The following is a 25,441-nucleotide window of genomic DNA, read 5'->3' as shown; positions in this document are numbered from 1 at the left end:
CTACAAATTGTCTTGATGATCACTGGAGCATTAAACGTTCTCAGTACTATGACTAGCTTTTGAAAAAAGTGAAAATACATCCTGCTTTATGGATTCCTGCCAAGTAAGTGTTCTAAATTCAATTGCCCAAAATGCATGTTATTCCATACCAAGGTACAGTCTACCCAAGCTGTGAACAGACTATATTCCTGAATGCCCTTACAATTTTACCCTCACTAATTGGTTTTTAGATTTGTCTCAAACATGTTATACAAAAATAGTTTTGAAAATATAGGAAAACTATCACTGACACTTTGGATACACAACACATCTCCGGCTGGAAGGCAACTGTATTTCAAAAGGACTTTATCCGGGTCAGACACTTCAAATCGTTCAGAAATATGGCATGCAGTATCCAAAAGTATGGCTCTGAGGAAATAATTTTTTTACATTAAGCATAAAGAAATTTATATTCAACATTCAGTTATGTTTTGAGAAAAACTACCTATTCAAGTTCTACTTCTTTGATGCAGCATTAAGGATTAAAACTTACCACTTTACCAGGCCTTGCCCATGTGCAAATAAATCCCTCCTGACAAGCAGTGACTATACAGTCTTCAAGAAAAATTAACACAGTCAGTCTTTCGTGTGCTATCTTTTTACAGATAAGAGGCTCTAACAAAGGAACATCTTCCATTCTGGGACACAGAGGCGTTCCCAAAGTTTTTGCTGGGTCTGTTTTGGTTTTAGTAACTAGGTTCAGTTTGTCACTGCTCTTGCTAGATATATGTCCCATACTATGGTTTCTCTTGTGGTCTTTTTCATGGTGTCTTTCCTTCCGGTCGTGTAGCGATAAGGTTGCAAACTTACTAACGCCGGAGGCAATGGCACCATCCATGACACTGCTTTTACTGCCAGAATTAGAAACTGCAGAGTGCGGAAGGCTATTTGATCGTGGAAGAGGAGGGGGCACAGAGTTCCCAGGCGTCGAGATGCTATTTCCATTACTTCCTGGGTTAGCCCCGCCACTTCCTGCAGGCGGACTTGTGGCATTCATGACGTTTGTGTGTGTCCTTGCCCTCGAGAGGGGTTGGTGAGGGAAGAGAATGTCTTCTGTTAGGTCCCATAAACACAGCTGTGTGTCCTGGCCAACTGAACCAAACCTATATGTTACGCTTACTGGGCGACTATCTGTAGAGTTCCTTTTTGACAGCCTAGACTGTGTGCTGTTTGCTCGGTCTCTTCCAAAATGAAGAAGGTCTTGGAAATCTTCATCGCTGCCACTAAATTCCATTGGGTCGCTTTCTTCTACACTAGTGGTATACGGATCAAAGGCCACAACGCTCACCCATGATTTGTGTCCATGGCCCCTAGCTATAACTCGACAATCCACAAAAGACCAGATAGTCACCAAGTCGTCCTCTCCCCCTGTTACAATGTATTTTCCATCTGGACTCCAACATGCACATAGCAGTCCTCCAAAGTAGCTTTTCATTGTACCATGCAACTCTACTGAATCAAAGTTAAACACTCGCAGAAAGCCATCCTGGCTTACACATGCCAAGAACTTCCCGTCTGGGGAAAAAGCAAATTCGTTCAGGGCACCTTCGCCTACTGTCCATTTAAGCAAAGGATTTCGCGTCGATTTGCTCTTGCATGTGTGGACTGCAAAGCTTTCTCCTTGTTTAAGTAGCTGATAGTGTGGGGCTGTGGTGCCACAATTGTGTTCCACATTATACAAGTACATATTGCCACTGGAATGAGCTACTAGGAAGAGACTTTCTGAACCAGGCACCCATTTTACACAAGTTACTCTGGACTTGTCTATTAGTCTCTGAAAAACAAAGAAAACATGTACAAAATCAGAGCCATCTCAGTGCTGCAGTTTTCATTTTTCTGTATCTGTGCTTAAAATATTAAAATATTCTAACTATGCCCAAAAGTTGGCTTCTCCTGAGGTATATAAATATGAACTAACAATGCAATCATTGGTTTAAACTGTTGAAATAATTTAAAAAATTAACAGTTTAACAAAAAAAGGAAAGTCTGACCCAAAACATTGTAAAGAAAAAAGACTCACCTATTAAAAACCTGATTAGAGATGTAAAATCTAAACAAAAACTTAAGGCATTAGTAGGAACATTAATATTTGAAACAAAGGTGTTATGTTTTAGAGATCCAGCAGATAACTGGCAAGTTTGTGTAATGGGACCACTGTAGATATTATAATATATTGATATGAAAATAAGAAGTTACTGCAAGAGAAATTTATGGATTTTTATAACTACACGCTGTGTAAACATACTACTTAGAAACTTGGCTGGAGGCAGAAGAGGAAAGATCCAAAATCTGGATAAATTAAAATTCAGCAGTCATAGATAACAATATTTTATGTATCCCGATACATCAAGGCAACTAGTTAAATGACAGAAGAGATTTTAAAGTTGCTGATTGTACCTTCCATTACCTCTGATGAGTTCCTGTAAACCAGTGGTTCCCAACCTGTGGTACATGGATGAAAATATGGCCTGAGGTCGCACCATTACTACACTGTTACAAGGAGAGCGACTGATCTAGTGAAACCCTCTTATAGTGCCAAGGCAATGAGGATACTGGGAGGGGAGAGACTGACTACCCACGAAAGATTACTACTACCACATCAACTTCAGATTATTAAGATATAGCTTTCAGAGGACGACTACTGGATGGCATATGTTCTGTCTAAGAAACTAGAACTGATGTGGTCTATCCAATGCAATTTTCTGAATCAGCATACAAATAACCAATCCAAATCTAAAGTTGACCAAAAATTGATTTGTAACCCTTTTGGTACTGATGTTGGAGAGTGGTCCCTGGTCAAAAACAGGTTGGGAACCACTGATGGAAACAAACTATGAGATGTAGCCTGTGAATTTATTAATTTACGCAATACTACTGCCAGAGCTGGGGAAAAGGTGGGACAAATACATATAGAAAGAATAAATAATAGAAAAAAAACAGCATAAACAAGAATAATAATATGCTAGTTCCAATTGAGAATGATATTGGATTATTTCAACTTGGTGATACTTGGTTACACCAAAATATATAACTCTTGATTAACAAGAGTTATTTGGAACTGGTAATAATTTGCTAATAAAATGATTAATCCCCCGAGAACTATATAAAAATTGTACTGAAGTATGAAATGCGACAACTCCATCCTACAGTTCTTACCTATCATACTTAATATACTATTAAAAATTCATTAAGCATCTGTAATCAAAACATTATTTACAGTAGAAGGAATGAATGATACAAACACAAGCATCATCTTTTAGAAAGAATGATCCTATCTAGATGAGAAAGAGAAACAGAAAACAGTGGGAGGTATAAATCTAATCAAACAGCAAATCACAAACACCGTATTTTCCAGCATATAGACAACTGGGCGTATAAGATGACCCCAACTTTTCCAGTTAAAATATAGTTTTGTATATACTCATATATATAAGACTACCCCTCTTCCAACGCACACCAAATAAAATTTTTAAAAGCACCAGATTTTATTTCAATATGGTAATTTTCCTATTACTGTACCTCCTTCCCTGCCTCTCAGATCTCGCACATGTGCACCTGCACTGCTTCACTGCAGTCTTCAGGAACGGGATATGAGAGGCAGAGGAGGAGGTACGGTAATAAGATACAAGGACGGGCCAGACAGGTAAAAGAGGTGTGTTTTTCTGGGCCCAGAGCCACTCTATCTTTTTTTTCCATACACTGGGTGCCCCGGACGCCTGGAGATTGCTCCACCCTTCACTTACACCTTCCCGGTGAGGCGCCCCTTCACCTCACCATCAGGACCACGAATTCTGATGAATGGATTTTCTTTTACCGTACTTGTACAGCGTTGCCCTTAGTGCTTTCATACAGTTGCTGTATACGGCAGGGACATGGCCACCTCCATTTTTGAGCTCCCCCCACAATAAGCAGCAACCACAGATTCTCCAATCCGGATTGGAAGTTTCAGCACCCGCTCTATAAGATGACTCCTGGCGTATAAGACAAATCCCGCATATAAGACAACCCCTGACTTTTGAGAAGATTTTCTTGGGTGAAAAAGTAGCTTTATATGCCAGAAAATATGGTATATAGGATTAGAAGATGATGTTGCTGTAGCAGAGTGGGAAATAGGGAAAAACTGTCATATTCTCCTTTATTATTGAATATTTTAAATAATTTCTATTATATTTTCTTATATTAAGAGGCTTTTATGTTTTCAACCAAACAAGCTGACTCATAGTAGAAAGGTAAGTTAACATTTGTATGGATAATTTACAAAATAGTATGTGTATGCTTGCATGCACCAAGAATAAGGACATCCACTTACTTCCTCATTAAATAATTTGCTAGTTTCTTTTTTAATAGGATCTATAAGTTGCACCTGCCCTGCAGAGAAGCCCACTAGTAGAGAAACACTTTCCGCTGTGGCTGTTAAATGATTGAAGTCATGACACGTCGGTTGTGTTCCTTTGTATATCCTTTTATCTATTGGTTTACTCAAATCAGCAGCCTGAAAAAACAAAAACAAAACAAAAACAAAAGTGAGATTAGCAATGAGCAACACACTATTCAGGTGATTTACAACAAAACAAGAAGTATAATGTTGTTGCAACCATAGCATCAGAATTGAGGAGCAGACAGGTTGAAAAAGCCAACACAAGCAGACAATTTATAATCAGGTCCTACAGTCTAGCAATTTTTAATACATTCATATGTCATTATGTTCCAAGTCTTTTTATTTTTCTTCTGGTGGGAGTAATATTCTGGCACATACAAACTGAAACCAGGGTAGGATCCATAATAAAAGTTGGCATTATCTTCTCAGTTACACAGTGCATGACTTAAGCAAAGCACTGCAATATATACACTGATGAACGTATATACCTAGGCATAGCCTAGGTCAATGGTTCTCAACCTGGGGTCCCCAGATGTTTTTGGCCTACAACTCCCAGAAATCCCAGCCAATTTACCAGCTGTTAGGATTTCTGGGAGTTGAAGGCCAAAAACATCTGGGGACCCCAGGTTGAGAACCACTGGCCTAGGTATACATTTCCTTTGTGGCTTTGTTTTCTTCCTCCATTTTCCTCATATACCTTATCTCTCTCTCTTTCCCTTTCTTTCCTTCTTGCCTTACTTCCCCTCATATGCCTCCACTTCTTTCTTCCTCTTTCCTTCCTTTTCTTTTTTCCCTCCTTCCTTTGTGCCTACTTTCCTTCTCTCTCCTCATACACATACCATCTAGCAGTAGTCAATTAATTTCATTCCTTCTGTTCCTGTCCCATCACACCTAGCAACAGCCAACCCACTTTGTTCCTATTCTTTCCCTTAGCTCTGGGCCCAAAGGTTTTTTTTGTTTTTGTTTTTTAAGTATAAACCTCTCAATTATTTAAGTTGGATAAGGAATGGTATGTAAGCCAGGTCTGGTCCAGATCCATGCAGCCATATATGATCCATGAAGCAAATACTGGGGGGGAGGGGGGTATTTAGTCAGATACCAATTGTATAAGTTCTCCCACTTAAAAAGATGAGAGAGGCCTGTAATTGACATCATAGGTAGACCTCAACTATGAGAGACAACATGAGAAAACGCATCCAGAAAATCACACTGTCTGATTTTTAATGAATTTATTTGCAAATTATAAGTATTTGGTCCATAATAAGTATTTGGTCTGTAACAAAAGTTCATCTCAATACTTGGTTATATATCCTTTATTGGCAATGACAGAAGTCAAACATTTTCTGTAAGTTCTCACAAGGTTGGCAAACACTGTTGCTGGTATGTTGGCCCATTCCTCCATGTGGATCTCCTCAAGAGCAGTCTTCCCATCTGGTGCAGGGCGACAATTTTGTTTCTGGTGTCCTTCGACAGCTCTTTGGCCTTCACCACAGTGGAATTTGGAGTGTGACTGCTTGAGGTTGTGGACAGGTGTCTTTTATACTGATGACAACTTTAAATAGGTGCCATTAATACAGGTAATGAGTGAAGGACAGAGGAGCCTCTTAAATAAGAAGTTACAGGTCTGTGAGATCCAGAAATCTTGCTTGTTTGTAGGTGACCAAATACTTATTTTCCACCATAATTTGCAAATAAATTTGTTAAAAATCGGACAGTGTGATTTTCTGGATGTGTTTTCTCATGTTGTCTTTCATAGTTGAGGTCTACCTATGATGTCAATTACAGGCCTCTCTTATCTTTTAAAGTGGGAGAACTTGCACAATTGGTATCTGACTAAATACTCCCCCCCCCCACTGTACATACAAACTGACACACACACGGGGGGGGGGGGGGGAGAGAAGATACCACTAAACCAGTGGTTCTCAATCTGTGGGTCCCCAGATGTTTTGGCCTTCAACTCCCTAAAATCCTAACAGTGGTAATCTAGCCGGGATTTCTGGGAGTTGTAGACCAAAACACCTGGGGACCCACAGGTTGAGAACTACTGCACTAGACAAAAGCAAAATGCTGGAACAAAATATTGTAAAGTTGAAGTTTGTTCCTTTCTAACAGGGATGGAGAACATATGACTTTCCAAATACTTCTGTGCTGCAATCCCCCGCAGTCCTTTTAAACACATAGTTAGAAGCGAAGGCTGAGGGGAGCCACTGTCCAACATCTTAATCCCCACCACTTAGTTTATATCAACATTTTTTCCTGACATGTAAAAACAGTGAACATAGGTTTTGCTAAATCTTAAGGTCACTCCCACAGTCTGATCTGTTGAAGAGTACTTCTTAGGTACTCTTAGGCAAGTAAGTTTCTATCCCATCTGAATTGAACACAAGTCAACGTCTTTCAGTCTTCCAACTCTTGTGGGCAAAGGAAAAGAAAGTATCCCTTTTTGTAATACACTGAAAATAAAATCTGACACAGCTTAGATAACAGGATCAGCCACTTTATGGGAAAATCCTATGCATCACTTCCTCAAGCAAAATACTGTATGCAACAAAAGTCATATGATGCTGTCTTCCAAATGACAGTTCTCCAAAAATACTGTCAGAAAGTAACTCCAGCCAGAAACATCATTAATGGGAGCTGCATGTGACTGCCTGTTTTTGGTATACAACGCGCACACAAAATATGGTTCATTGTTTAGTAATTTATCTCATTTGTACTGAAGGTCTTTATTACACAGGGCTTCTTTATTTTTCCCCATGACAGAATAGTTAGTGGTGAAAGATGGTCTAATAGGAACAGCAAAGTCTTTGAGTCAAAAACAGACAAAATATTCAGCACGGAGTTGAGGTAAAAAAAAAAACCAAGTTGTACAATGAGACCTTCACTCTCTCATTGTAATATTCAAGCATACATACACATGTCACTACAGTGGACCCTTGGTATCTATTGGGGTTTGGTTCCCGGAGCCCCAGTGGATACCAAAATCCATGGCTGTTCAAGTCACATTATATATATATATATATAACGACAAAGTAAAATTGTGTCCCTTATGTAAAAAAGCAAAATCGGGAATTGTGTTTGGAACTCTTTTGTGTATGGCTGAATCAGTAAATTCAAAATCTGTGGATACAGAGAGCCAAGTATATTAAGTACGTAAAGAAATCTCACAAAGTTAACTTTTCTCAACAAGCAGACTGTTGTGCAAAACCCTTTTATGCATTTAACCTTTGTAAATTTTCTCACAGCTAGTAAAAAGGCAACAAGAGCTCTTTTTCTTCCTTGTTGAGGCTCAGAACTGTGTCTGTAAAAAAACAACTGCCTTTTGCCTCTATGAACCAAAGTACATGCATGTGTGAGTGCACACACACTCTGCAACACAGATACCGAATCAAATAGGTACAAATAAGCGGCAGTTATGATAATTCAGCTAAGCAGTTTGTACAAAAATTGTTCTCATGTATTTGAAAACTCTTGAGATTAGCAAAAAGTATGTCTCATAGGCAAGAAGAAAACTTTATGGTTTATCATCCTGGCAAATGAGAATGGGGCAAGCAAAGATTTGCATTCTTAATACATCTGTGAACACACTGTGACCCGTGCTCTTTGCTGCACATAACTAGTGCTATGGACCTGTCTGGCTGCTGTGGACTAGATACAGGGACTTCACAATATGACAGCATCTTCATCTGGCTAAGTGTGCCAGGACACTTAGCCAAACAGTTTTTACTATCAGGAATTTCCTCCTAATGTTTAAATGAAATCTCTTCTCCTACAATTTGAATCCACTGCCTTAAGCCTTGTCTCTTCTCAATTTGACATCTTTTCAAATATTTAAACATGACTATCATGTCCCCTCCCAGCCTTCTTTTCTCCAAGCTAAACATACCCAGCTGCCTCAGCCGCTCCTTGGAGACCTTGGCTTCCAAACCTTTTATCATTTTGGTCACCTTTCTCTAGACACATTCAAGCTTGTCAATATCCCTCTTGAATTGTGGTGCCCAAAACAGGACACAGTATTATTCCAGATAAGTTCTGACCAAAGCAGAATAGTGAGATACTGTTTCTTCTCTGTTCTCTTTGAATCTTCTTTAAAGAGGGAACCCCATGAAATGTGACACAAAGAAGACGATTCCATCCACTTCCCCCACCTCCTTGTGGGATGAAAGTCCTAACACTCAAAACTATTATGCCATTCTGGCTTTCATCTTTTGTATCATTTTATTTGGTGCTAGCCTTCCCACTCCACACCCATTTTTATCATCTTTCTAGCTAAAAAAAACTATGAAGACTCTTAAAATCTGAACAGATACACTTGCTCAACACAGAAGTGCCCAAAGCTGCCTTGATTTTGTGTCATGCTTAGGGATTAAACTACTTCACACACCCACAAGACCTCGATTCAAGACTCATGATCCTTTGTAGTTATAGTCACCAAACAAAAGTACCTTCTTCACCCTTACTTAGTTCCTTTATACTCTTTTGCACATTTTCAAAATTCTAATGCCCTTCAACACAATTATAAGCTGTTAAGATTCACTATTGAATATTTGTATAACTCCAGATAAGTGGAGATAGCGAGTGCTAGCATCATCTAAGAGGCATTGATTCAAAACACATGCCACTACTGTCCATTATGAATTACATCAACTCCATCTTTTGAAGAAACTCCTCAGATGGGAATTCAACATTGGGTCATCAAGAAACTACACTACATGAATGCATAAAGGTTTTCATTCTTTTGATAAGCTAACAGCTATCAATACTGATTTGTTTCTTCTCTGACAATTAACCTTGTGTTTGTAAGCTGATGTCAAATGAGCAGTATATGGATACCTGCTATTCTAGAAAATGTATTACCTTGGTAACAACTGACTAGGAATGTTTTCCACTAAGTTCCTCTCATGATGCAAGATTAAGATATGTGCAATGGTAAAATGAGACATGTTCTATAAATCCTCAAAACTTAAATTTCCTTTGATTAGTGAAATTCAACTAACTACATTTTAGAGCTAAACCAGGCACAGGTATATGTAAAATTACCACACTGGCCTTTGAATAAAACCAAAAATAGATGCAGGAACAGAGCTAAACAGAAGAGATGCTTCATCATTTCACCTGTTTTCCTTACTTCATATCAGTACTCACCCAGCTCCAGGTTCCCAAACACAAGTTTTCATATGGAAAATGAGTTGAGGGCCCTTGATTTGGAGTGGGGGGAGGGGGTAAAGAAACTAGGTAAAAGAAAAAAGCCAATATTCCCAATTACCTCTTCCCAGTGCTGCTCTTTATTTTATTTATTTTCTCAATTTCCAATATCCTGATATAATTGCAAACACTTAAATATACTAGTTAACGAACAGTTATAACAGCTACAGTAAAATCCCAGCAAAATTTGCAACTCGATAAAAAACTCTATGATACATCCAACACTCATCTCAGACCACACCTCAAGATCTGTGGAAATAAAGTTAGTATCAAGATAATTTACATGGAGACCAAATGACAATTTACTAAGACAAGAAAACATTGTAGAAAAATGTAAAGAAGATCAGTGAATTTTTAAAAAACGAATCGGACTCCGAGAATGTAACTAAGAACAATTTGGGACACAATGAAGGTCTATATGAAGGGCATTTTCATCCAAAAATATTGTGAAGTGAAAAAGAAGAGGCAACATCAAATACATGTAATTCAAGACAACATTAAAGATAAGAAAACCAAATTAGAGCTCTGTCCATCAAGATGAATTATACAACTATCCTAAAAAGTTTAACAACTTTTACAAAAGATAAAGATGTGTTATGTAGCCTCATAATTACAAACGAAATCACAATGGCCATTAAACATTTAAAAAACCATAAAGCCACAGGACCAGATGGGTTTCTACAAAAAAATGGAAATTGTTTCATTTGTTTTATTTGTGTAATTCCTCAATTACACAAATTAATGAATAAGTCTGTACAGAATGGATCCATTCCTGATTCATGGAGAGAAGCTAATGTTATGTTAATCCTAAAAAAAGACCAGAATATAAAAAAGATTCAAAACAATAGACCCATCGCTTTGTTAAACACAAATTACAAATTATTTGGAGCCATACTGGCCAACAGAATAAAAAATGTATTGAGAACTTGGAAAAATGTGGACCAGGCAGGTTTCTTGCTTGTTAGACAAACCAAAGATAACATGAGAACAATAATCAACTATAGTATAATCTATAGTATAATCGAGACAAACAGGCAGCCTTTACATTCTTGGATGTGGAAAAAGTGTTAAATAAGATCCACTGGAAATGCATAGAGGAATCTCAAAAATGATAAAGTGCAGCAACAAGTTTCTCAACAAAGTAAAGAGTATATACTCCAACCAAAGGGAAATAGTACAAATTAACGGAGAACACTCTTGAGGATTTTCCAATCCAAAGGGTAGTTAGGCAAGGATGCCCACTTGCTCTCCTACTATTTATCTTAACAACAGAAAATTTGGCCATTAAAATCACCTTCTCCTGTACAATCCGCCCCACACACTTTGGTCATCTGGGGTGCGTCTGCTCCAACCAGTGAGAACCTGACTGGCAATCATAACCCAGAGGACTTTTTCGCAAGGCTCTGGAATGACCTGCCAGTAGAGTTCCAACAGCTAGATCAGCTGTTTGAATTTAAACACCATGTAAAGACCCATCTCTTCTGGCAAGCGTACCCAGTCAGTCTTTAAGCATGAAAATTTAATATGTCTCTTGTGTTTAATCTCTGTTTTATGCACTTGTCTTCTAAAAGATATCTAACAATCCCCTGCAGGGGATGGCTGATCATGCAAGAAAAAAGTGGATATAAAAGTTGGCTACATTGAACTGTGTAATACTTCAATAAAATGTGTTCTACAGTTTCTACTTCATTTCCTTCACAGGAAATGGTAATATATATTTTATAGAAATATGCTTTAATACGTAGCTTTTATAGAAATACATGTTAATATGTGAATTTGTAGTACTTTTGTCATGTTTATGTGTTTTCATTAATTCTGTAACCCGCCTCAAGCCACAAGGAGGTGGGTAAGAAATATTATTATATTGAAAATCAATAAAAATAACATTTTAAAAAAGATTTTAAAAGATAACACATAAACTTGTATATAAGTCGACCTTATAATTTTGGCATTTTTGTGCGCCAAAATTATGGATTTTTATCTGACCTGTGGATAGGCTGAGGGTCATTTTGCAGAGAGGTGGAAAGCACCAGCAAAGAGAATAGAAGGGCTTTGTGTTTCTTTTAGGTTCTCTTTGCTACTCTACTCACAGTTCCTTTTTTCATCAGAGTTGAGGTGGAATAAATTACATTGACTTGTGGATAAGTCAACCCAGTTTTGGGGGTCAATTTTAGGATTACAGTTTCGAGACTTATACAGGATTACACCTGAATGTATTTATTATAAGAGGCAAGTCAGTTCTAAATAAGCTGTTCACAAAAAAGAACATAAATTTCTTCTTTCAAATTTGACTTAGAAGTTATTTTACAACAAGACACAGTTTGCATAATTGTATCTTGGGTTGCTATGGAAAAATTCTAATATGGTGGTGTTGGTTAATCACTGCACGTTCTTTTCATTCTAATGCTTATGTCAAAATTCTGAATTTGTACTTCTGCCAAATTGTACAGATGCTGGTTTTCACCACAACATGAAATGTTCGATTTGAAATTTTGATGTTAACATGAATTAGAATTTAATTAACTAACTTAAAAACTAATCACTGGAATGGACTGGGTTAGCACTGGTGGATTAACATGTTGGTCAATCAATGAGTGTGGAGTGTGAAAATGGGACTGACACACAGAATGTCAGAGCTGAACTTTTAGAAGTATATTTTGTTTCTGGCTCCTTTTACTTTTCTTAGAAGTTGCTTCCCTCCAACCTAGAGTGTTCCCCCACATGGACTGCAAATCCATATGAGAATCGCTCTGTGGGTATCGTGGAAATTATTATTATTCCTACAAGCATTTGCAGATAAATTTCTTGAGAAGCAATGATATGGGAAGGGTTGCCTAGAATCACCATTCATTGGTGCCCACTAATAGCTGAGTCTTGTCTGTTGTGCCCACATATTTACAAATTTATTTATACCACCTCACCTGAATTAAAGAAATAAGTGATGGCATCTTACCCCAACTCCCCAATGCCTTCACTTGCAGTTTTCATGACTAATGAATCCCTGAAGAAATTAAGAGGATAATATGATCCTCACTTCCATTTTTATAGTTTTTTATCCCTTTCTTTCTTTTTTTTCTCTTTTCCTTGCTTTCATCTTCCCATCCCTTTTATGGTTCCTCGATTTTATTCCTTCACCCCTGATTGGTAGGAATGTTTTATAGATATAGATAAAATATACCTTTAATTCTGTTATATACCCTTGTTGTATGTATAATAAAAATTACTGTAAAAGGGGGGGGGGGTACATATGAAAGCATCCCCAGTAACACCATCATCTGGAAATGGCTTATTTAAGGCACTGCAGTGCTTTTATCCAAACAACCATACAGAGTGATAGTAGTTAAAGTCACTGAAAAATCCAAGAGAATCAACAGGTCTTCTCCGCCCACACCTTGCTCTTCTATCCTAGCAAAAGTCATCAATCAGGGTAACAAGTGCAGCTTCAATACCAAAATCAACACAGAAATCTGACTGAAGCTAGATGTAGTACTACAGCTAGAACATGCATGAAGCGGGAAAGCAACCATACCAGTTGAAGCCGCATGCACGAGAAGAAATTGGTGGCTACTGTCTGATAGTTTTTAAACCAGTCAGTCTTGTTTCAAAGTCCCTAATGTCAAATTGTATTACAAGGCTTGTTGTTTTGTATGGCTAAAGGAGTGGATATTGCTTAGAGAAGCTGAAGGACACAATAGAGAGAAAAACTAGTTCACTGAAAGAAATGAAACTTATTTGTTAGCCAAAATATTTTATAGTAAAAGGTCACCCACCAATTCTTTAACTTTCATTGAAAAATTATGTATGGATAAAAGTGATAAACTGAAAGGACAAGGATCAAAAATATATTAATGACCAATTGATATTCAAAAATGAAAGATTGTGGGGAGAAAACGAGAGTTTGGCAGGATGATTTAGAGATACAAATAAATGATATTAATTAGAATCAAATATGGGCATCAGTGCCATATAAAGCTATTCCACTCAAATGGATAGAACCAGTTTGAAAAACAGTAAGAAGATGACACTGTCGTCCTATAAAAATACACCATATAAATATAAAATTTATCTCCATTATGCTGAAGAAACTGGAAATTACAATACGCTGGAAACTGCTATAAGTATGTAACATGAAAGGATGGATAACTGAGTCTGGGAAATTGCACTAGTAGAAAAACCTACCAGAAATTTACAGAAAATGAAAGGAATTAATACCACGCATGGCTTTGTGACAAATTGGTATCACTTCATTAATTTAACCATCACACTTGAAACAGCTTATGGGTCCCAGAAAAATATAAAGGGTTTTTAGAAAAAAATCTTTCTACATATGAATGGATAATTTTGTTTGAATGCCATGTTATAATAACCTTTTTATAAACAATGAATTTTATAACTATTTGTTATTATTTTAAATTAAAAAATTAAACATGAAACAAATAAAGCTCTGTAGAAAAGGAGTGTGAAAAACAAAGAGCAATGACATATGAGAAAAAAGTACAAAAAGTTGAAGAAGGGAAAAATGAATAGTGGGAAACTCAAAGCAGATGAGCTTAAGCAAATGAGCTTCAAACAGAAATGTGCTTTCCAATGAGTGGCAGGAGATAAAGAAAGAAGCACTGCAAGGTTTACAGATCAGGATGTGTCTAATATCATAACATCTGAATCCACCACAGTGTGTCATCTTGAAAAGTCTACCGGCTTTTTTAAAAAAAACATACTGTTTGGAACATTTTAACCAGCTCAGTTCTGAATACCATTACAACAGGCATAGCACAGAATGTTACGGCAAAACCAACTTTTAACTAACAGAAACATCAAAAGAGAAGAACAAATCCCGACAGACCTAATGCAGATCTAAATTTCATATTCCTCAATAACTATGATTAGCCATGCCATTTCAGCATAGCTTACTACAGATACGCCTAAGAAGAGTTATGCTGCCCAGCCAGAATAGTCAGTGTTTTATATAAATTTTCGATGCCATAGTAAACTATAAGTGTGATCCAGGAAGTTAATAATAGAAAGGGAGAAAGAAGTAAATGTGTACGTTGCTAGCAGATTACTGTTGGGCAACTCATAATTTGGCTTTAATTCTGGAAGGATGTCTGTCTTAAGTCCATAATCCAGCTGCCATACCGAGGGGTTTCTTATCTCTGTCAATCATAATTAAGTTAACTAACCTGACTCCCACATATCAATCAACAAGTCTCCTTTCTGCCTCTCTAGCACCAAAGATGACAGGTAAGTAAACTTCATTCTCCTCTTCACTTGGCACTAAGCAGAGTATGGTATCTGAGCCAACTATATTTTTACATCTTTTCCAAATGAATCAAATGGAACACTTGAAAGGAAGACCCTAAGAAAACATTGGGAAGGCAAAGAGAGATGGTAAAGGCAACAACAGTCAGAGAAATAGGCAAACATGAAGCGAGCCCAGGTGACAAAGCATTCAGATTTGTGCTCTAAGTTCAGCAGCAGACCAGAAAAACAGAACAATGTCAACCCTCCCTTTTATTGATTTTATTTTTATTGATTTATTATTTCAGATACTTTTACCCCGCCCTTCTCAACCCCCAAGGGGGGACTCAGGGCGGCTTACAAAAAGGCACAATTCGATGCCTACACAAAATACACATAATGTACAAAACCATAGTTAAAACAGTTATCACAGCTAAAAACAATCAAAACAATCAGTATATAACACATCAATAAAATTTTATGCATCTCACTTTTTGAGCAAAGTGGCAATAAATAAAAAATTGCGGTGAAGAGATAAAACCAGAAAGGTGGGTGCTAACCCAATGCATCCTACTGAAGTGCTACAAAATTCCCTAAACTTCTTGTTATAAATGATATTCCATGTGTACTGAATAGGAAAAACAGAAGCATCCAAATAATTACTCTTTTTCTTGCTTGAACACACTGAACTCCTCCCATGTTACAGCCACTGTACTGGCTGCCGATCCACTTCCGGGCTAAATACAAAGTGCTGGTTATTACCTATAAAGCCCTAAACTAACTGCATCTCCACATACAAATCAACATGGACATTGCGGTCAGTGGAGGGGGGGGGGTTCTCTCGGTCTCACCACCATCTCAAGTGAATTTGGTGGGGACGAGAGAGGAGGCCTTCTTCATGACCACTCCCTTCCCCTGGAACTCCCTCCCTCTGGAAATTAGGACAGCTTGTTCACTCCTCTCCTTTAAGAAACAATTAAAAACATAGCTTTGCACATTAGCCTTTGGAGAGATTTTATTGCTTTTATCATGTTTTATCATGTCCAACAATGTCTGACAATGCTGATTATATTACCTTAAATCATGGGAGAGTCATATTTTATATGTGTATATTTTATACTTTTATACAGATTTTATCATCTTGTGGTGTTATTTATGAAGACGATCAACTACATGTTTTATCCTAGGTTATACTGGTTTATTTTAACCATACATATTTAGCTGTTTCTTGGTTTCTGTTTCATTTCTAATTTTTGTCATAGCACGTAGCATTGAATGTTTGCCATTTTTGTCTTTGGAAGCTGCCCTGAGTTCCTTCATAGGAGAGTGGGCGAGTTAAAAATAAAGCAAGTATGGCTTAATTTTGAAGAAAAAAATCCAGTCACGGAATGAGAAGTGGAGAGATAAAACTTGCAGAATGACCCTAAAAGTTTCTGCTATGAAATTTTTCCTTTCTGAAATACTCTCAAGATGTACCCCAACAGCCCAAGAAGTGAGTGTGTGAGTATCGCTAACCTTGTTTATGTAGTAATCATGAAACCTGCCAATCTGGTTTAGTAACATTTGGATGTTTGGCTGCTATTTCAAGGCTCAAGACAAAACTCTGTTTTCTCAAAATGCTAGCTTCATCATCAGGGAACACTGCAGCCCTCCAGATCTTGTTAAATTGCAACTCTCAACAAATCTAACCAGTATAGCTAATGGTGAAAAAGATGAAGAGTTGTAATTCAACATGTGGAAGACCAGATAAGTCCTACCCGATATATAATCTAACCACTCAGCCTGCAGGCAGATCTCTCTCTAGACTTGCAGAAAGGAAAATGTAATCCTGGGGGATGATTTAACACTAGTGCATTGAAATAATTTACCACTATCACTGTTACATAAGAAAGTGGTAGAATCTTATTGAAAGAAAAAAAATTATAACCAAGACTTATAACAAACTGCTGGCCTGGACGACGGAGACAGAGGTAGTTAAAGAATGCATGATCAAATGGGCATCACATATTGGAAGAACGATAAAAGTGAACATATGGGAGAAACTATGGACTAAAAAGATCAAATACACCTACTCGACAGATTTAAAGGAGAATTTGATTAAGATGTTCTTTAGATGGTACATGACCCCTCAAAAATTAAGCGTAATGTACAGAAACACCCAGAACAAATGCTAGAAATGCAGTGTGCAGGTCGGAACATTCTTTCACGCCTGGTGGACATGCCTCAAAGTGAAGACCTTTTGGAAAATGGTACAGGAGACATGCGAGAAAATATTGAAAATAGAGATCCAGCTGAAGCCAGAATATTTTCTATTGAGACTAACACACGAAAAAGTTGAAAAGCAAAACAAGGACATTTTATTTACATACCTCTCTACTGCCGCTAGAATGGTAATAGCAAAAAAATGGAAGCAAAGTGAACTTGCAACGAAAGAAGAATGGCTAAATAAAATTCAAGAAATTAAAGACGTGGACAAATTAACGTTTGCTTTAAAAGAATCTTATGGAAGACCGATTGTAAAGACAAACTGGAAAACGGTGGACGTTTACTTCATCGAAGAAAATAGTAAAAAAAACTAATAAAAAGAAAGGAAGAGCATGGGACATAAAAGCAGTATAGAAGAGAAAGGAATGAGAAGAAAGGAAACTAAGATTATGATATAAGTGGAAAGGGATAAATTAGTAAAGACAAAATGGAAGAAACCGGAAATGGACATGTGGAGAAGAAGATTGGAAGTCAACATGAATCCCCTACCCTCCCCCCTTTTTTTCCCGGCACCCTTCACACACCTCTCCCTTTTTTCTTTCTTTCTCCCTTTTTCTTTTTTCTATTATTCCCCCCCCCCCCCCACTTCCCCTTGTATTAAATTTGTATGTATAGACTCACCCTATACCCCTATCCTGGTTTTATGTATAATTAAAGAGAAAATGTATCTAATAAAAAGTATTTAAAAAAAGAAAGAAAGTAGTCTTATGAAGTGTCACCTTCTTGACAACTTAGGCAGGCTTCAATCATGTCAATTCACCACAACAGACATGAAAGAGCCTAAGGGCAAGGATGAGAAGCAGCCAGCATTCCTCCGTGCTGCAACCATGGGGTGAGATGCTTCCACAGCTGTGGAGAGAGATTCTGGTCACCTCCCATCTTCACAGTTGTAAGAGTGATCATGATGTTCTTCAACTGCAAAGAGCTGGTAGTGGAAGCATCTAAGGGGCTCTAGCCATGCAGGACCTAAACAGGTGTCGCGCGTGCACTATTTTTTTTCTGATCAGGACCAGAAAAGATGGGGCAGAATAATGGTTATCATGCTTAAGGATGCTCAATGTGGTAACCAGACACAGATATCCAACCTTGCATGGTCTCCTCCAACTCAACTTTTACCTGGGAAAGACCAGAAAGTCTGTGAAGGGAGAGGAACATTACAAATTCTGGCTTGGTTAGCCAGACCAGTCACAAATGAAGGAAGTGAAATAAGAGTATTTTTATGAACTACATGAACAGTAACATGTCCTACACAATTAACACGACACACACTTAGTTCATTTAAGTAAATCAGATACTTAGTACAGCAAGCGGTAAAATTAAAAATACACCAAGATGCATAAGTGTGATATGAAAGATGACTGGTGGAAACGCCAACAAATGCAAGAAAGTAAGACATTGAACTCATTCATCTTGGAACACTGCCTGGAATCTCATTTACCTCTGATCTTCCTCTTATCCTTCTGTTTACATGATCAGGCCACTCCTTCACCACTGAATCACTATACTTTCCAGGAAAACATGCTATGCTAACCTTCTCTCAAACAGATGCGAGATCTCACTTGCTTCCTCAGCTGAATACTGTTGGTTCCTTTGCAGGTGGATTAGACCTGGCTAAGACGTTGTGGTGACAAGCGAAATAGGAAAATTACTATTAAAATATTTAATATTAAATTAAGAAACCATCTGCATATAGCATGCTATAAAATTGAATATTTGAGTATGTATATTTACTAACAGCAGAAACACTGATTTCTAAAAAAAAAAAAGAACCACACATTCTTCTACTCTGTAATATTTTCCAGTTTCATACCCACATTTTAAGTTGCTTATGTAGACTACTGTTCACCACTTCAATAAAGTGGGAACCTTAGACTCTAAATCATACACTGATTCTGAGCACTTGAGAAATAGCTACAGTCAGGAAACTTATTATAGGTATCCGCTGATTTGACAGGTTAGAAACCAGAGCATTGTTGATAACCAGAAATTCTCAAAATGGAGATTCCTGACTTTTTTTGTTTGCTTGCAAATGCTTTTGTTCATTGTAAAATGAAAAAAGCTTATAATCAAATATATCAATTCTTGCATATATGCACAATGGTATATATATAATACACACACACACACACATATTGTAATTTATTAAAAACCATATAAGCAAGAAAAAGAGCTTCTGGGGCAATCTAAAAAAAAAAATCTAGGTGGCAGCAAGGCTGCTTTTGTGCCTACGAAACCAGCTTTTGTGGTCAGATTGCATGGGATAGGAGAAAAGGAAGAGCGAAGAGATGGATGGAGAGCACAATAAGGAGGAATAAATTTTCCAAATGAAATATCACTTTTCCATAAGGACATTTCTGACGGCGAGATTTTGAGAGAGGTGTGATGGGATGGAAGAAAGTAAGTAGTTCTGATAGATTCTGTACAATTTGAAGGGGTTGAAAAAATAGATGGTCAAAAAGCAGACTATTGAAAAGCAGGAGATGCCAATATTTAAGATATTAGATAAATTAAAGGGTCTGACTTTATACAGTCATCGATCTACATTTGCGGTTTTGTGAATTGCCTTTTGTGAATTGGATTATTTCTGGATTTGGTTAAAATCTCCCTAGTAGGGTCTCCAGACTGACTCTATGGTCAAATTTCTCTAGTCATACTGAAATTTTTAGAGACACTTCAGGTAGGGCATGGGCAAACTTTGGCCCTCCAGGTATTTTGGGCTTCAACTCTCACAATTCATAACGGGTAGGAATTGTGAGAGTTGAAGTCCAAAACACCTGGAGGGCTGAAGTTTGCCCATGCCTGGTTTAGATCCTCTAATGTGATTCTATGTTAAGCTTCCAGCAGATGTTGACTATAGAACCATGCTGGAAAACCTAGAAATTCTAGAGAGATGTTATCTCAGGTATACAAAAACACAGCAATTTCTTTATTTGAGGTTTTTCATTTTCACAAGTATCCTGTGTCTCTAAACCAAGTAAATGTGGGGAGCTGACTGCATAACAAAAAATAAACAATTCAACTTAAACTACTCCTTTAAGATAAAAAGCAAGAATGAGGTGCTGGTCAAAAGGGTACAGAATTATTTGCAGACATTTTCAGAGGTTCATCTATACCAGTGGTTCTCAACTTGTTTTGGCTTTCAACTCCCAGAAATCCTAACAGCTGGTAAACTGGCTGGGATTTCTGGCAGTTGTAGGCCAAAACACCAGGGAACCCACAGGTTGAGAACCACTGCTCTACACCCAAATAGGCAGAATGCATTGTGAGCAAGTTCTTTTTGGCTTGTTAAAACAATCTTAGAAAGAGAAAGCTATACTCCTTATCTGTTGACAATCTGTTATCTGTTGACAATATACTACCTGTGAATTTAGCACTTTCCTAAGCTGGTTAACCATTTAAAATATGACATCTTTGATTTCTGAAATCAATGTATCTTCCCAAGAAACTCACCACCAGAGTATGAAATTCATTTACTGCCACATATACAGATGCCTTTAGGAAATACAATTTCAGACAGATTTCTATTTATGCTTGAAAATGTAATTATATGTCTCCTTTGCTATGAGGAGCCTTTCAACCATGCTTTCTCACACAGTTTTATGAACCCTACAAAGATGTAGGAAGAGTGCTATTTTCCTGTTCCAACTCCTCATTTAGTTACATCACTTTCTTTTTGCTTTCTATAACTATTGTTTGCCCTTCAGATTTTTCTGTTTTTCATGTTAATTAGTAATCTTTCAGACAGATTCTCAGAAAGACACTCACTTTCTCCTATATTGGCCTTGCGTGTTTTCGGTGTTTGGAAAGAAAAGAGTGCTGATTTATAACCTAAATGATCTACCTGAATGCATTTGAAAAAAATTTTTTTTCATAAAACAAATGGGAGGAACACTAGAACTTTGAATTTTAGAGTATCAAAATATCTCCCCCAACCACATGTGTGCTTTTCTATTATCTCCAAGCAAAAAAGTATGATTCAGGACAAAAAATTAACCAACTTCTATGAAACTTTAAACTGGGTAAAAGAGCTTCTACATCTACTTGCTTTGAATCCAATCAATGAACAATTCTTTCAAGACAAGTATACTTTCCCACACTTAAAAGCTCAAGTAACTCTGCAGAACAAAGACACTGTGACAGAAATAAAATATTTGTGGGCCAGTAGAATGTTTTATTGTTAGAAAGAAGCGCTATAAAGTTGTCTGTTGTTTTAAATCATGAGCATTTAAACACAGAGAAAAACCTAAGTCAAAAGACTGCCAAGACATATGTCTAATTCCAATTTTACACCAAATCAAGTAAGCTTACAGTACAATCTGAAAGACTAGTGACACTAAAGGAAGAACTCTGGAATTTGGCCAAAATCCCTTGGCACTGATAGACTTGGCTAAGTACCACCACTAGAATTGAAGCCAGCAAATCTCCAGGGAAAAGCCAGTGAACCTTCCTAGCACAACGGACAAAAATTGGGTAAATAGAAGTGGTAGGTAGGCTTCCCCCTGTCATGATATGCTATCAATAGGAAACAAAAATATGCTGTCTCCTTCACTTCTCCCAATCTGTAAATTTGCATAGGCTCCAGCGAATTTTGTGAATTCTACCCTCAGAACAAATATATGACTCAATGATACCGCTGCTCTTCTCAGAATGGCTCCTCTGCTCCAGGTTTCAAACAAAACAAAACACAGGTTCTATTGTACCACCACAAATAGGATATGACCATATTCTACCACTGAAGCCAACTTCGGTTTTGAGATCTTCGGAAAAGAGTCCTCAATGAGTCTCACCACATCACATACAGTTCTAGAAAGGGCATAAAAGAGGGTATTCTGAGTAGCTATCCCAAGCTCTGGAAATGCCTTCCAAAGAAAGTTAGGAAGAGCCCCTTCTCTGCCATCCTGATTTCTAGGTAGGCTTTTACATTTAAGTTACATTGTTGTTGAAACTGGGTCAGACTGGCTGGGTGCAATGTTCTCTTTATTCATGTATTTTAATCATTTCCAAAATACGGCTTGATATATGTTTTTGTTACGTGCCTTCAAGTTGACTCTGACTCAGGGAACCCTTACAATAGAGGTTTCCTGTAAGATTTATGTCCCGACATTGAATGTTTGCCGTATATATGTTGTGCTCCGCCCTGAGTCACCTGCAGGGTGAGAAGGGTGGAATATAAATGTTTTAAATAATAAATAAATACATTTATTCAGAGGTGCTTTGCCACTGTCTTTCTCTAAAGCTGAGTGTGACTTGGAATTCAGTGGAATTTTATGGCTATAGGGTGATTTGAACCCTGATCTCTCAGAATCCAAATCTAATATTCAAAGTATTTCACCACCAGGCTCTTGTATTTTCTTAATATTACCCAATCTGTGTGCCGTTTTGTGTAGAAAGAGGAAATATACATTTAAGAGATATTAAATGATTGCTTGGTCTTCTCAATTTACTGATCTGCAATATTTATTTATTTATTTATTTATTATTATCTACAGTATTTGTATACCGCTTTTCTCACCCCGAGGGGGACTCAAAGCAGTTTATACATAAGTAATGGCAAAAATTCAATGCCAGTACAAACAATTACAATTATACACTAAAATTAGACATAAATCAAATTAAAAAAATACACCCATGAGCAATAAAACAATCATTAAAACAATAAAACAGTCTCGTCCATCAAATCGCCATTCCAGTCATTGTCTTTCCAAAATGCTGCATACATTTACTTCTACTTATATCAATAATGTTGATAATATCAGTTGCATTAAGACATTATCACAATTGTGTCCAAAGCATTATTATTATTATTATTATTACTATAATTATGTTTATTTATACTCTGCTTTTCTCATCACAAGGAGACTCAAAGTGGCTAAGTAATAATGTCTTAACAGCCTACAATTATCAAGTTTAGTATATGAAACTTACAATTCAATTAGGTATCTACCAAATCATCAATTGGGACCCTTTTGGTTTTTCCAGTTTATTAGGAAGAGGCAATAAACACTAAAAACAGAATAAACTGTTAACTTACTCATAACATTAAAAAAAAACAAATACAACCAGTTCTCCACACCTGCAGTTTTGACTTTTGGGGATTGGATTATTCTGATTTAATTTTAATGTTTTCTCTAGGAATCCCTAGATTCTTCATGACAACTCTGAGGCCAACTTTTGCCAAATGTTAACCAGACATACCGGAGGACCTAGAGAGAACTCTCCAGAAATTTCTAGGTTATAGAGTTGTGCTGAAGGACCTAGAAATTCCTAGATATGTGTTCTTGTAGGTAAAAAAGTGTATTTTCTGTATTTGCAGTTTTTCATTTTCATAGGGGTCCTGTGTCCTCAAACCCAGAGGGCTGACGGTCGCATATTCTTCCATAGAGTCTTACAGACACAAATTATTCATTACTAATAAAAAATAATTGAGAAAAGAGTACCAAGGCTAGAAATCACAATAATCCAATATATGCATGTGTAATAATTGAATATATGTGTCAAGTCGCCTGTTGACTTACGTGGAGGTGTTCTTATGTAAGGGATACTCAAGGATGGTTTTGCCAGTTTCTTCCCATAAAATTAGCCTACAGCACTGGTATTTATACATACTAACCAATATGTTATGTAAATATGCCTGTCATACAGGTTTTAGAAAAAAAGATTAAAGGAGTTCCTTTATCTTAAATATCTTACCTTAACATTTTTTCTAGAACATTGCCTGCTCTTGGCTTGGCTTTGATATACCCACCATAAGAGAAAATAAATCAGTTTGCTTGTATTATAATTTGAAAACAGGAACTATTAATCTAACTGCTGTAAGAACTAACATTATTCTTAGGTAAAGTGGATCTCTAAATTGATGAAGCTCAGCCAAAGCACCATCAAAGCTGAACTATCTTTCCAGGAAACAAAGAGCCTTGAATTAAAGAACAATACTACCCTAAATCTCTGCCCAACAATGTTCTTCATTGTTATTCAATCCGCTTCACAGATAAACTATTCTAAACTCTATTCTGTCAGGTCAATCCAGTCTTCTCACTTTTTTGCAGGCCTTCTTCCTCTGTCACAAAGTAGCAAGAACGTAAGTCTGATGAAAAGGATTATGTTTCCATAGCATTGAGAGATGGCAGTTAAAAATGGTGTCAAACTGCATTAATTCTACAGTGTAAATGCACACTGAGTCAATACTCTCCTCCTTTTCCAACACATCAAGCATAGTAAAGTAACGGAACAAAAAGTGCACCTAGGAAGCAGTGTTCACTATCTGAGAATTTAAGACTTTGAGATGTTGCAATTGCTAATGATTGTCCTAAACTTCAGAGAAGTACACAGGTAGTAGTCTTAAGTATCATGCAGGCCTCAAAGGATACCTATGTAGTAAAGCCAGCAGAAGACAATAGTTTCTCTGTAGCATTGCCTTGTCTGATCTGTTGATCGTAATAAATTATGCATAGCATTGCCAACCATTTTGTTTTAACTCAGCTCCTGTAGCTTTCCAAACTTTTTGACAATTATGTAACAGGTGAAGTTACACCAGCACAGGACAGAGCACCACAGCAAACATCACCTGCTATTCTTGCTAGTTTTCATGCAGCTTTCCAAGGTATGAGGTAACACAGGATTTCTGTTACAGCAAAAAAGATGACAAGCCTATTTATGTGACCTGTCTCTCCATCTTATCATATTAATTCAACTGGCTTATAAGATTCAGTTGATTTGTATGCCATCACCTTCTGAGAGATGGTAGATGGTGATGCATTTAAAAAGGCTTTTTATGTGATGGCATCACATCTATGGAATTCAGATACTCTTAAGAGTATAAATTTGCTCCATTTTTATTTATGGACCATTTCAGCAATTGAAAACTTCCTTTTCAGAAAGCCCTTAATTCTGCTGTTTTGCTCTGGTTCTCTGGATTGTTTGCTTTTAGTTTAATATGTTTTTCTTCTTATATTAGTGTGTATTAGTGATATGTTGTTTTTCTCGTCGTGCTTTATTGTAAATTGTCTTTTACATGTTGTACACCGCCGCGAGTCGCCCTAGGGCTGAGAGTGGCGGTCAACAAATGCAGCAAATAAATAAAATAAATAAAATAAATATTTTAGCTCTCACTGGATTTTTTATATTTGAAAAATGTTTTCATGAACTGTTAGGCACTGAGGGCACTGCCTTCAAAAAACAGAAGATGCCTATCTAGGTGAAACAAATCCATATTTTAACCAGTTGAACTAAGACTAAAATGCAAATTAACATCTTTATTTTGTTAACAAAAGAATAAACAAAACACAGGTATGAGAAGGAAAACTGCTTAACTGTGGT

The 25,441-nt window shown here is 37.0% G+C and overlaps 1 protein-coding gene across 2 annotated transcripts in view; it reads right to left on the bottom strand.

The window, feature by feature from the left end:
* Positions 1-25,441, bottom strand: part of WDR20 (WD repeat domain 20) — a 57,712-nt gene that overhangs the window by 12,066 nt on the left and 20,205 nt on the right. For both annotated transcript variants that reach the window (XM_060755164.2, XM_060755165.2), the window contains exons 2-3: positions 4,349-4,531; positions 533-1,813 (exon numbers count right to left, since the gene is read on the bottom strand). In XM_060755164.2, coding sequence (XP_060611147.1) covers positions 533-1,813; positions 4,349-4,531 — 1,464 coding nt within the window. The remainder of the gene's footprint in view (positions 1-532; positions 1,814-4,348; positions 4,532-25,441) is intronic.

Source organism: Anolis sagrei, chromosome 1 (assembly GCF_037176765.1).
Source record: "Anolis sagrei isolate rAnoSag1 chromosome 1, rAnoSag1.mat, whole genome shotgun sequence".
Lineage (NCBI taxonomy): Eukaryota > Metazoa > Chordata > Lepidosauria > Squamata > Dactyloidae > Anolis > Anolis sagrei.
Note: the sequence above shows the minus strand (reverse complement) of the source record. Positions and strands in the feature narration are given on the sequence as shown.